This window comes from Moschus berezovskii, chromosome 7 (genome assembly GCF_049115385.1).
Source record: "Moschus berezovskii isolate FMDL1 chromosome 7, NW_MosBer_1.0, whole genome shotgun sequence".
Lineage (NCBI taxonomy): Eukaryota > Metazoa > Chordata > Mammalia > Artiodactyla > Moschidae > Moschus > Moschus berezovskii.
Window position 1 is genome coordinate 60292343 of NC_142466.1, and position 14244 is coordinate 60306586.

Sequence of the window (14244 nt, forward strand, 5' to 3'; positions counted from 1 at the left end):
TTTGGTCGAACAAAAACCAGGGATCCATGAGGAGGCGGGCTCCTGCAGGAACCTTGCGCCCGCAGGACCCGGCGCTGTCCTTGTCTCTAGGCTGGACCCTGCTGGCCGACCTGGGGCCAGACCCAGCTCCATCCTCCTTCCCCAAACACACATGCACGCACGCGCACTCACGCACACCGACAGCCTAGACCGCTGAGCCAGTCCCTCCCGGCAGCGGGAGGGGAGAGTAACTTCGGGAAATGAAAGCTGGGCATTCTTTGCCATTGGCATTTGGCCGGAAAGCCAACTTCTTGGTGCCCCAGCACCCACCGACTCATGCACAATTCTGGAGCTCCATTTTCTCTAACCCTTCTTGAGCACAATTCGATTTACAAGGGGAAAAGATTAGCGCCTGAAGCTAAGAAAGGAAGAAAATAAAGCATCTAACGTTTTCATTATGATTTACCATCCACAAAGCGCCTTCTCACGCCGAGCACACAGTAGGCTTTCAATAAAGGTCTGCTGGATGAAAATATTCTATATCACTGCTTAAAATCACACCAAAAGGTAACAGGGTTATGACCATTTTACAGAAGGGAGATTGAGGCCCGGAGACGGACAAGCACAAAGCCAGCAGGTGGCGGGACTGGATCTCTGGTATCATCTAACAAATTCAAGGCGTCAGTTTTATCTCTGAGAAAAGAAATGCCCCCAGGCTCAGTGCTCTCGCTTCCGTCCTTCCACGGGGAGTTGGAGAAATTCCATAAAGGCAAATCAAGCCTCCCTGCACAAATCCAAGTAGTGGTGGAGCGAATACCTGTGCCCCCAGCGCCTGCTGGGCTAGGGCCCCCGCTGGATGGGTCGGAAATGTCCGGGTCGGGGGGCCAGACTAGAGACTAAGGCTTCCCGGGACCACGCGAGGGGAGGAAGGACGATGCCGCTGCCCCACAGGGTCTCGGGTCCCTGCGCAGGTGTGCCCAGGCCTCCTACACACCCACGTCGCGGATCGGGAGCACAACCTCAAAACTCAGCTCCTAAGAGCGCGGGGCCTTTGAAACCTCCGTTGTGACTCCTGCTCATTTCCGGGAGTGGGGGCGAATAAAGTCCGGAGCGAGGAAACTACGCCACCAAGGTCAACCAGCAGGTGGTGCCAGGGTTAGGACTGGAAATCACGTGCGCGGGATCCCGAGCCGGCCTTCTCCCACCCGCCTCAAGCCCTTGCTAGGGCTAGGGGTTGGGAAATGAATTCGCGTCGGAGTCCGCCGGGGGCCAGGCGAGAGGCTGGATGGGGTGACAGTGAACGTGCCTGGGAGAATCCCAAATGTCGCTAACTCAGGCAACCATCCGCACGTCAAAGGTCAGTGGGTAAACAAAGAACCTATGGAAATCGAGATGAGTGCATGAACTTTTACCTTTTTCCTAGTCTTGCACATGGCTCTAGCCCCATGGGTCACCTGCACGCCTCCTCACGCTGGGCACAGCTGTCCACGGAAGCTTCGGGATCGTCTGGCCTAGACCCAGGCTGAGGGTTGCGTGGGACCTTCCGCGGAGCTGGGGGAGGGGGCATAAAGGAGAAAGAATGAATAAATAGCCGCTTCTAAAGTTCTACATCGTTTTCTGGCAAATTTTTACTCCCCTCTATAGAGCCAATTAAACGCAATAAAAACTTGCAAGGAACCCCTCTTTCTAGCCGAGCGTCGCCAACAATTGCCTAAGGGGTAAACCAAATACGCCTGAGATAATTACACTAAGCCCGGGGCGATGATTTTCCTGCCAGCGTCCTCAGCGCCAGCCAATATTTGTATAGCGTAGTGGTTGTTTTAAAAAATAAAAAATTACACGCGGAAACTTGAAACCGACTGGTTGGTGCCAGGGTGGTTACTTGATCTGTTTTTCTTGAACGGGGGTCTGTCTGCAGGCAGCTGGAGCGCGCGCGTACCAGCCCCCGCCGGTGCTGCTGAGCGCCTGCAAAACTTGCCGGAATTAAATCAACCTCAGGGGAAGGAGGGGGAGAGAGGGCGGGCGCGCCCCCCACGGCGGCCGGAGCCGGGCTGCCAGGCCCCGCGCCCCCGGGAATCCCCCACAATACTCCTCGGCCGCACTCTCCGCTGCGACGCGGGCCCGGGCGCGGGAGCTGGCTGGGGTTTCAGGGCGGGGAAGTACTTTCTACTCTTGACAAGTCCACCCGGGACGAGGAAGCGTAAGGCTTGGGGCTCTCGCTCGACCTCCGCAGCTCTGTTTGGGTTCGAGCTGCCCGGAGCCGCTCAGCCAGCTTAACGCCGCTGGCTCGCCGAGGCGGAAGGTGCTGGTCACACGGCTCGCGTCCCCACGAGGTGGCGGCGGCAGGTCTGTGGCCGGGCCGAGCTCACCCAGCGAGCGTCCGGCTCCAGCTAATACTGTTACATGCGCCCGCCGCTGGGCCGAAGCACCCGTCAAGGCCCCCTCTCCTCGCTGTCCCCAGACGCCTCGGAGTCCAGTTGCCAGACGAGAACGTCCTCAAGCTGCTTCCAGACAGGAGGCACGGCTTTTCCCGGAGTGCGCGGAAAAGATCTTTTAACAAAATTTGCCGTTGCCCGCGAGGCGTGCGGGGCCAGGGCCGGAAGAGCCTTTGCGCTCCGGGCGTGCCGAGCTCCCACCAGCAGCCTTTCGGTGGCTCTTTTACCTAGACAGGGCTGTTCTCGCACCACATCCGTCAAGGGAGAAGGGGACACCCGGCGCCAGCGGGCTCTAGCTGTCACCGTAACTGTGGACCTCCTCGGAATTTTTCCGTGACTTCTTGAGGCCAGGAGGCCGTCTGCTGCTTGGTTCTTTAAACTGCCTCAGCAGACCAAAAATCCCGCAAAAACTCCACTGGCGGAAGGAGCGCTCCCGGCTCGAAGTGACAGCGAAAGCATCCTGCTCTGAAAGGGTCTCCTTTCCTTAGGACAAACCAAGAAGTTGCTCTTTCCCCCTGGGGCCCTCTGACACGCTCTACTTTAAACGCCTATTCTAAAACGTCTGCGGACCTAGAAAAAACTGGCCAAACAGCACTAGCCAGAAATCCAGCTCCTGCCTGAAGATGAATATTGTGAATCTGTTCCGCTCACCGCACTCCTGCAAACCGACGGGCGAACTGCCCTTTTTCTACTCCTCTTCTTGGGCAGCTCACCAAACGTCGGAAGCTAAAAACACTCGACCTGTGTCGTCAAGGTGGAAGAGCAAGGAGCAGTCTCCGAAACAGTCTGGGCCAACAGCCTTCTGCCTCCAAATTTAGGTACGGAATAGAAGAAATTAAATACAGAATGATCCACAGTCCTTAACTGCTCCTTTTTCCTTAAATCTCCGAACTGGAAGGCACCCGTGAAATTTCCAACTTCACACATCTCCTTTTACAAATAAAGAAACTGAGGCCAAGAGAAAGAAGGAATGTATGTGTATCTGTATATACCTATATATGTACATATGTACACATACAATCTCCAAACTCTGCTTTTCCTCTGGCAAAGACAACCAAAACCAGAGTATAACTGCAGGTTCTCTCCAGTCAGTTGGGATTCGCTCGTGGGTGTGCAAGAGAATGTAGAGCAGAAAACTGCTTCAGGAACCCCATCAAGCATGGGGACCTCAGCGCTATGGCTCACCCAACCTCACAGGTCAGATCAGGGCCCTGTGGATTGATCATTTTGACCTCCTATTTAATTTTAATTATTTCCTTCTCCCTCGATGTGCTGAAAATAGCAGGACTGCGCTCTGACACACCCTGGTGATGAGACCTCTGAGCTTCCAAGCCCTCCTTCTGGTCCCAGCTCAGATGTTACCACCCAAAGAAACGCTGTCCCATCCACCCGCTCTTGGTGAGGCCTCCATCCATAAAGCCCTTAGTATCTATCCAAATTTCCCAGTTACTGTCGCTCTCCCACTAGACTGAGGTTCTGGAGCGCAAAGAGCTGTTCCAGGCCTCCCTGTACCAGGTGCCTATCACTGGGGCCGACACTCAGTTGGCGCGCAATAAAACTGATGAAATTGACATTTGGCGAAAACGTCCCTGGCTCGCCTCTGCGATAGCTTCTCCTTCCAACCCTCCAGCCTTTGAGATTACGTGCAGAGAAGAGGTCTGGAGGCCACACTGCCGTGAACTTGACCCACAGTGGTTAGTCCAGGACGAAAGCAGTGTAAGGAGAGAGAAGACCAGAGCGGGTAGGTGGGAAGAGGGAAGCCTGAAAGGGCGGGGACAGGCGGGAGGTGCAGGAGAGGAACGAGAAAGCAGTCTCCGGTCCCCCTCTACCGTGCGTCGCGACCCGGGTGGGGTGGAGTGGAGGGGACCATACCGGGCACCATGCCCCACCCTGCGAACAGCCTGCGCCCCCCGCCCCACTCCGCCGCGGCTGGGGGCTGCCGAGCCGGTGATAAATGCTGGGGGTGGGGGCGCCCGAGCCGAGCTGGAGGAGGGGCGGGGGCGAGGCTCGGCGCCTTCTCGCCCCTTCTTCAGCAAGAGACTCGGCGGCGGCGGCGGAGTCCCTCAGCCTCGGTCATGTGATAGTCTCGAAGCGCGAGCTGCGGGGGTCTCGGCGTCTCGGGGACCATTACAAAACGCAGTCAGGAGAGCGCGTCGCTGCCACAGCCGCCGCCGCCGCCTCTCCAGCTCCAGACCGGCCCAGGAGAGCGGCTGCAACTGAGCGGGCCGGGCCAGCCCCGCGCCCTCCTGGTGCTCGCAGAAGCCCCTCCGCCTGCGCCCCGCGTCCAGCGCCCCCGCCCCTCCTCAGGGTCTGCAAGCGCCGCCGCCGCTGCAGAAACCTACAAACTTTCCCCCCAACCCCCACCCCCGCCGCAAGGCGACCGCCTACAGCTCTACCCCCCGGATCCGCTGCTGGCTGCCGGAGAGAAGGGAGACGCGGGCTGCCAGAGCCGAGCTCCCTTCTCCTTACCTCGCCTCTCCTCTCCAGGAGCCCGAGAACGCACAGCGGATTAAGGGACGGGTCATCGGGCAGCGTGCAGCGCGCTGTTCAGTCCCGCCGCCCCTGGCCTCCTGCACAACCAGCGTCAACTCGGATTTAAAGGGCCAGAGTCTTGATTGCCCAGTCCTTCCTTCCAGCTCTTTGGGCCTGCGCTTCCGTCGGACCGAGAGAAAGACGAGACGAAGCCATTAGGAAACACGGCCCCTCCCGACTCCTCCTCCGCCAGATCCCAAGCTTAACCTCTGGCCACCCGCAGGAAAACGCCGGGAGGGTGGCGGTGAAGCTGGCACGCCCCGCATGCGATTGTGCGCGCGGGTTCGCAGCCGTCGAGGCCAGAAGTTGCGAGCGTCGGATTACTAAATTGGTTCTAGAGGCCAAGCGCGGAGACCACAGGCAGAGGGGAGAGACGGGAGAGAAACGGCGAGAGGGTCTGGGGGGAAAGAGGGTGGGGTGGCGTGCCTGGGAAGGCAGAGTGCGGGTTAGTGAAGACAGCCAGGCCCGGGGAGTGGGGTGCGGAGCGACGCTGCGGTCCATTGTGGGCCAGAGGGCGGTGGAGGCGCCGGGGGCGATGCCGCGGCCGGGGAAAAGTTCGTACAGCGACCAAAAGCCTCCCTACTCTTATATCTCGCTGACCGCGATGGCCATCCAACACTCAGCGGAAAAGATGCTGCCGCTGAGCGACATCTATAAGTTCATCATGGAACGCTTCCCCTACTACCGCGAGCACACGCAGCGCTGGCAGAACAGCCTGCGCCACAACCTCTCCTTCAACGACTGCTTCATCAAGATCCCGCGGCGGCCCGACCAGCCCGGCAAGGGCAGCTTCTGGGCATTGCATCCCGACTGCGGCGACATGTTCGAGAACGGCAGCTTTCTGCGGCGCCGCAAGCGCTTCAAGGTGCTGCGCGCGGACCACCCTCACCTGCAGGCTGGAAGCAGCAAGGGCGCGCCGGGCGCCGGGCCCGGAGGGCACGTGCACCCCCACCACGCGCACCACCCGCACCATCACCACCACGCCGCGGCGCACCACCACCACCACCACCACGCGCCGCCGCCGCCGCCGCCCCCGCCGCACATGGTGCACTATTTCCACCAGCAGCCGCCTGCCGCCCCACAGCCGCCGCCGCCCCTCGCTTCGCAGCCCCCGCAGCAGCCTCCGCCGCAGCCCCCGCAGCAGTCTCACCCCGGCAAGATGCAGGAGGCGGCGGCCGTGGCTGCGGCGGCGGCGGCGGCGGCGGCGGCCGCAGTGGGCAGCGTGGGGCGCCTATCCCAGTTCCCACCCTACGGGCTGGGCTCGGCCGCCGCCGCCGCCGCTGCTGCCGCCGCGTCCACGTCGGGCTTCAAGCACCCGTTTGCCATCGAGAACATCATAGGCCGGGACTACAAGGGCGTGCTGCAGGCGGGCGGGCTGCCCTTGGCGTCGGTCATGCACCACCTGGGTTACCCCGTGCCGGGCCAGCTCGGCAACGTGGTCAGCTCCGTGTGGCCGCACGTCGGCGTCATGGATTCGGTGGCCGCGGCTGCCGCCGCCGCCGCAGCCGCGGGGGTCCCCGTGGGCCCAGAGTACGGCGCCTTCGGGGTGCCGGTCAAGGCCTTGTGCCACTCGGCAAGCCAGAGCCTCCCCGCGGTGCCCGTGCCCATCAAGCCGACTCCCGCTCTGCCTCCAGTGGCCGCGCTGCCGCCGACGCTTGCTGTCCCCGGGGCCTCACAGCCGCCGCCGCCGCCGTCCACCGTGTGCCCGGCGGCCGCCGCCTCACCCGCAGCCGCCCTGATGGAGCCCACCGCCCCGGGCGCGGCGGAGACCAAAGGCGGCTCTCTGCACTCCGTGCTGGTCCACTCTTAGGGGACCCAGCGCGTTCTCACGGACAAACGCCTGGCCCGGGACCGCCCGCCGGAGACGGGTGAGGGCGCCCTGCCCAGGTCGGGCACAGCTGGCGAGCCCCAGTCTTTGCGGGGAAAGGAAAGTATTTAAACTGACAAACCAACCCGAAAGTGGATTCTCCAGTGGTCTGAATAAATATAACACTGTCTGTGTTTATACTGTATTGTACAATCAGATTAATGAAAGCCAGTTTTCAGGTAAGAGTTTATATTGTAATTAATATTATAAATCCATAAGTTATGCGGGAAGGGAACAAAAGAGTTTAAGCCTCATTCGCTCACATACTGGAAATGGATTTCGATTCTTATTCCCGGGAGCAGAAGCCAGCGGAGCTAAACCTCCCTGGGAGAAATCCAGCAGAGAGTGAGGCTGAGCCGGACCTCAGCCACCGCGTTTCTCCCGGCGGGTCTCAACCCCAGACAGCCGCCCCTCGTGAATATTCTAGACAGAACTGCTATTCACTAAGGAAATCTCGTTTTGTTTAAGAAGGAAAAGAGGGAGCATTTGATACTGTTATTTTCCTGGTCAGTGAAATGGACAAGGACATGGTAGCATGAATAAAGCCTGGGGGAGGGGGGAAAAGTGGGAACCTCACGAAGGATCTTGGGAAACAGTTAAGTTTCTTGGCTCTGACCCGAGGGTCGAGAAGGATAGAAGGAACGGCTAAAGCAATTAGTTTGCACAAAAGAGAATGGCCGCAGCTTAAAGCACAAAGCCTCAGATTCCAAAAGTGAGTTAGGGAAACATAACCAAAGAGAGACATTAAAGGAGACTTTCTACCTGCAATTTGTTTGTTAATCAATCGGATGAGACCACTGAGGAGCCCCAATATAATATGAATTCCCATGATCCGTTCCATTGGATTTTTTTTTTAATTTAATTCCTTGCATCGCGGTATTTTGTTCCCGTAACTCTAGAATGCAAGAAAAACCTGCCGTGTCACCCGACAAGATTGCTCTTAACGTTTCCAGGAGCGTCTCGTGGCCATTGCCCTCCAGCATCCTTGGGACAGACGTGTGAGGATGACCGTCGATTTGGTATTCCGTGTGCTGTTTGGGCGCGTTCATCTTTCAAGTGAACTCTTCAGTTTCAGTCGGTGTATGGAAAAGCAACTTGCTTTGCCGCTGTTGCTCTTCTCGTTTTTGAGCTCCGGAATAGCACTTTACTCGCAACAAACATTTGGGAACGAATTGGGGGCGGGTAGGGAGGAGGCCGCTGTCCTGTGCCCCGAGTCACCCCTGGCTTGTGTCCGCGCCGCGTTCGGGTTGTAACTTTGTGCCAAGTTCATGTTTGCCTGTGTTGTACGCGGTGTTCTCCATTAAAGCTCTCTCTGGATGTGCTGGTGTAAAGGTGTTTCGCTTCTCAAGAGACGAGGCCGCGGTGTGAGTGCCCACTGGGGGAAAGTCTGGGGACGTGCCAAATCCTCCTCTTCCCTTTTCATTTCAAACTTGTGAGCATCAAGAGGGTGAGTTCACAGGAGGAGCGGCAGCAGCACAGGTTTCCTCCTCCATGGCTCCTTTTACTTAGCGCAGTAACTGTACCTATACTAACCGTTCTTCCGCTGCTTCCCTAACTAAGCTCTAGTCCACCTCAGTGGGAGAGGCCGGATTGGGGGGGGGGGGAGGGGGAAACCCGCAACAAGGAACTTTTTCTGTTCCTACATGAGGTTTATTAGCAACACATCATCACCAATACCCTTTCCCTTTTCTGAGGGTTTCTCTTACCCTCTTTTGAGAGTGGGCCACGGTCGGGTCCCTGTGTCATTGGATGGGTGCCGCGGCGCCACATTAAGTTTGCGGGGCGGGCTCGTGGCGGGGAGAAGGGCGCCCGGACACCACCATTGCCGCCGCTGGCCACACTCCCAAGAAGCGCGCCCCCAGCCCCTGCGGCCTAGGGGACCTGTTGCGCATCTTCGGCAGCCTAGGTCCTGGGAGAGCCGGGGGCCCCGCCATCAACCGCAGCCGGTGCTCGCTGGAGAGACCCTGAGGGCTGCAACCCCGGCGGAGCTGCGTGGGGAAGTTGTGGGGCACCTCGAACAGGGCTCCATCTTAAACCAGCCCAACAGAAGCCCGCCTGTAACCTTTTCATCAGAAGAAAATAAACTGCCAACGAAATGACCTGCTCACAGTAATGACACTAAGGGGATTGGCATTGCTTCTTAAAAATAAAAATTTCCACACATCCCTTATTTGCAAGTCCCTTTGGTGGCTCGACGGTAAATCATCTACCTACAATGCGGGAGACCCAGGTTCAATCCCTGGGTTGGGAAGATCCTCTGGAGAAGGAAATGGCAACCCACTCCACTACCCTTGCCTAGAAAATCCCATGAACAGAGGAGCGTGGTAGGCTACAGTCCATGGGGTCACAAAGAGTCAGGACAGGACTGAACGACTTCACTTTCACTTTCTTTCACTTTATTGCCCCCGTTCAGCTAAGTTTTGGGCTCGCCTGGGAGACAAGTCTCAAAGGAGGTCGCTGCCTCCTTGGAGACCCAAGCAACTGTAGTGTATCCCAACTTTAAGCTTGAGACTGCAAAGTTTCCTGCAGGGTTTTCCTTTACAATAATCTGAGAGTGTTGAAAGACAGAAAAGGGAAGCCACTGGTGTGGGCAGCATAGACCTGGGAGACTTGGGAGCCTGAGTGCTTCATCCACCTCTGGGTGAGCTGGTGTCCGGAAGCTCCAGGCTGGGATCCCTAGTGTAGGGGCAGCAAGTCATCAGGCCAAAGAATGGCAGTCACTGGATCCCTGTGATTTCTTCAAAAGAACATTTCTTCCTTCTCCACCTGCCCCAAAGGGCTAGTGGGCTTTTTTTAGAAGTGCCCATTTTCCCACTTCCTGTAGAGGGGCACAGTCCAAAGTGACATCCGGCACCCAGGGGGCTAGCTGAAGTGACAGTCTCTCCTGAGAAGCAAGGAGCCTCTGGACCAACTCAGCAGAGAAGGATGAGTAATTGACCCTCTGCATTTCCCGGAACCCCTCCTCCCTCTGTGGGGGAAGTATGGTTGTTGTGCTTTGTTTTTACTGTAAGGAGAGAGAGAGAAAGGAGAAGGAAAGGTAAAGCTAGCTGAGAGATGATTCTACTCAAGTCTTCATCCAAGAGGAGAACCTGGTACCCAACAGAAGCTATACATGGCATTGATGTTGGAGAACAAAGGAGTTCATGTAAATAAAGTGGGTGGAGCTTTCTGTCAAAGCTCTGCTCCCAAGGGAGGTCCCAATTAAACCCTCATACTGACAGTCCTGAAGATCCCCCTCTTAACTAGGGTGGGATCTGAAGTCTAACTGTAACTCTCAACTGAGTTGTGATCTCATTATGATCTCTCATGTGGTTCTCCCTCTAGTTACATGTTGGAATAGAGAGAAAGTAAGTCTGGACATCAGTGAGATAGAAATAGAGACACTTACAAATGTATGACCATCTCAGTTCGCCAGATTAATAAAATCACTCATGGTTAACTAAGTACTAGTAGAGATAACCTGAAATTATGCTCCTTGTTTCCAGGATGATAGAAAACATTGTAGTGGCTTAGCCTGTGTACTACTTCATAGAAGGCACAGAAAGTTGAGAAACATGCGGAGAAGCAAAGAGGAGGGAGAAAGATTTTAATGTAGCTGCCCTTAAAATCAAAACAGAAGGAACACAACTTGGAATGATCTATTTGATAACATTTCCTTGGGGAGCTGAGCAGAGAGCTCAGGGCTGAGGGAGGACAAAGCTATTTTAGCTGTGGTCCCTAGGAGAACAAGCTCTCCTGCAAAGGCCAGAACTAGCACATTTGTCATCTGGCACTTAGAAAGCCTGTCAGTCAGGCTGGTTTGTGGTCAATTATCTCCTTAAGTAGACTGGCATTAATCCAGTCAGGAAGGAGGGCTGGTTGTATCCATTGAAATCAGAGCCAGTTAGCTGGAAGTGGCACTGCTGAACTCCAAGCATCTTTGCATTTGGGAGGTTTCGAAAGCAGATCAATGCATGTTCTGCTGGGACTCAAAGGTGACATTTGCCTGCTTGGCAATAGTACAGCAAGACTGTAGAAAAGGATAGAAGTGATGCCGCAGGAGAAGAAACCTTGACCACCAAAGCCACTGGTTCCCTTTAAATTCTATTCACCTGACAAAACTGCCGTTTCTGAGATGCAAAAATTATACAGACATCCCAGTAAATTGTGCTGGGATTTGACTTCTCCATTGATAAGAATTCTCACCCATGTACCTGACTATGAGATAGGCAGAAAGGGTAGTTTGGGGTCATGTTCAGGTTTGGATGTTATGTCAAGGGTTTGAAGCAGTATTAGTGCTCATCGGACTGTGTGTATATGATTCTACGTGGGGTGTGGGTCAGGGTGGAATTGGCATTGAAGATGGAAAACTGAAGAAATGGCTTCAAAAAGTCAACGATAACCTCTTTGTGGGTGAAGATGCAGAACAGGAATCTAAGTGAAGGTAGGAAGTTCTTAAATTCCAAAGGGCAAAACTGTTTCTTTAAGTCCAGCATTTTCATTTTGTTCATTGAAAGTATTTTCATTAACTTTATCTTTCAAAGCTGAAATACTACCTTGTACTATTTGGGGGAGACTGAAGAGATTTGCTTGAGTTTGAATTCAGTCTTAAGCCATTGTTTAAATGTATGAGTTTGGCAAAACTCCAGATGTACTCTGTCCCAAGCACTTTCCTCCTTAACTATCCTCTGTGTATTTTAAGGAAAATTCAAGCCACATGTTGCTTTTTCCCCCTTGCATTCAAATGTAGTTTTATTGAATTTTAGCAGGGCCCATGAAATTTAAATTCTGAGTTTTAAGCCATAATATATTCGTATGGTCTACAAGCAGTCACATGATGCACATATATCATTAAGCAGAAAAATAAAGCCTCTGAGAACTGTAGTCGTATTATTATAGTAACATTTCTTTAGACTGAAGAGCCATGCTGAGAGTGCCATATTAAAAAAAGGATTTTATAAAATTATCAAAAAAATTCAAGAAGCTAACTTAGTGACTCACGCAAATACTTTTAAAAGAGTATTGCTAGGAAGATATTTTGGTTACATTTAGTTTGGGCCAAATAGTTCTTTCCTGACATGAGGAATAGATCTTTTATGTGCACACGACACCCAGGCTTTGCTTGTGAGTCACAAATCTCATTATGGCAGCATCATTTTTAAAATGCTTTGGAATAAGCTTTCTTATCTGAGCCACTTCCAGTCCTGTCAGCACCTTCACAGACAGGGTGATTTTACTGTTACTCAGGATAAATGCTCAGTAAGGAGCTGGAGAGCTGCAGTCCAGGCACAGCTGAACTAGATTCATTCTAGAAAGGATTTACAACCCTGAAATGTACAGATGAAAAAGGGAGGGAAGACAGTGGGACAGAAGGAAGGAGGAAAGATGGACAGAAGAAAGGAAAGAAGGAAGGAAGGAAGGGGAGGGTGAGAGAAGATGTGTGCATCGAGTACTGACAAAGCAAACAAAATTTTTATTATAATTTTTAACGTAGTACTGCTTTGGTTTTCTCTCAGAAAACTATAGATCGATTCTTTCAATGTATGTGACTCTATCTATAACTACTTGACTGAAGTCATTTTGCCTTAAAAACAATATTCCTCTTCTCTTAGCATTTTTCTTAGCTAGAGAGGACAGAGCATTGCATAACAAACCAGCAGCTCCGTTTATTGAAGAAGATGAGACTTTAGTCTGCTGAAGAATTCAACCTAGGTGAGGATTTTGTGACATTAACTTTGCCACAATTTATTTTATAGGGATTAACTTAAATCCCTAGAGAGAGATGTTTAACTGATACTTTTTTTTTCTGAAAAGCTTTATTTATTTATTTTAATTGGAGGCTAATTACAATATTGTAGTGGTTTTTGCCATACATTGACATGAATTGGTCATGAGTGTACATGTGTCCCCCATCTTGAACCCCCCTCCCACCTCCCTCCCCATCCCATTCCTCAGGGTCATCCCAGTGCACCAAAAATAAATAAATAAATGATACTATTTGCATACTGTGGAATATCATGCAGCCATTACAAATAATGCTTATGAAATTTTACTCATACAGAAAATGCTTATGAAATCCTATTGAGGGAATAATCTCAACCCTCTAACATCACTGAACATATACTCAAAAAGAGACTACACCAATTATTAACAGTGGTACCTTCAGATTGGTGAAATCCAGTCATTTTCTTTTCCTGTTTCCCATATGTTTGAGACTGTTTTTAGGTTGTCTACATATAACAATCACATTTACTATTATAACCAAGGAGAGGATTACTCAAATCTATCCAGCCAATATAACTGGCATTTCAACAAACTGTGAATTATTATTTTTAAAAGTAGTAAAATGTAGGGGGAGGAGAGAAGAACTAGCTGAGAAAATATACTTTAAAAGCAAAGAGCGGGAAAGGCAAATGAACCTCACACACCTTGCCATTCTCCTGCTGTGCCTTTGACAATAGGCCAGGCAGCCAATCATCCTTTCAGAGAACCTTTCAGAAATTTGCTGTCCCATCATACTGGACTGGGAAATGTGAAGGGGTTAAAATTACAAAGGGGGTTGGCTATAGAATAAATCTCACATAATTTTATTACCTTTACTACCAGCTTCCTCTCTTTTCATCTTTTGCATTTCATTAACTTTTGTAGTAGCCTTGAACTTTTTTTGAAACTAGGCAGATAATGAACACAAAGTAAAATATATTCTACAAGTTTGGGCATTTCCTCCTAAATGAAAAAGTAACATCTGGTTTTCCAAAACAGTAATATAATTTTTCTTTTTCCTAGTTGGCAAATACTTTTTGTGTAATGACAATGTTTTCAAGGGAAAAGTTTTAGCTACTATTTATACTAGTTTGTGGAGAAGGAAATGGCAACCCACTCCAGTATTCTCGCCAGGAAAATCCCACGCACAGAGGAACCTGGAAGGCTACAGTCCATGGGGTCACAAAGAGTCAGACACAACTGAGGGACTGAGCATGCACACACACATCCTGGTTTGAGTAAACCTGTATTTTTTTCTTCCCTATCTACCTTGAAATAGTTTATTTTCCCCACAAAATGCAAAAGCATGTAACTACTCGGAATATGCATATTTTCAAAGTAAATGTGTCAACTTTTATACTAGAAGTCTGAAAACCTCTAAAAATGATCACAGATCACTGAGACTTGGGTTTTTAATAAGTTGCATTGGACAACTAAAATTCTTGAAAATATCAGACTTTATGTTTAATCCAAGAAACAGAGAATCAAATGTATCTGCTTTGCCAGTGTGGAGAACAAAATTAGATTCTACTTCTTTGAGATGCAAAAATTTTGAACCCTCATTTCAATTATTACTAGAAAATTCTCTTCTTGCCTGCCAGGGGACCCCAGGCTGACTTGGACCTGCTTACTCCTGCCTTGCAAAGAAAAAAAAATGGCAAGTTTAATCCATCTGCTAACACTGCTTCT

At 52.0% G+C, this 14244-nt stretch overlaps 1 protein-coding gene across 1 annotated transcript; it reads left to right on the forward strand.

Moving 5' to 3' along the window:
* Positions 1-5481: 5481 nt before the first annotated feature.
* On the forward strand, positions 5482-6756 carry FOXB2 (forkhead box B2). Its single transcript, XM_055426917.2, has one exon. The coding sequence runs from the start codon at positions 5482-5484 to the stop codon at positions 6754-6756; it is 1275 nt and encodes a 424-aa protein (XP_055282892.2).
* The last annotated feature ends 7488 nt before the right edge of the window (positions 6757-14244 follow it).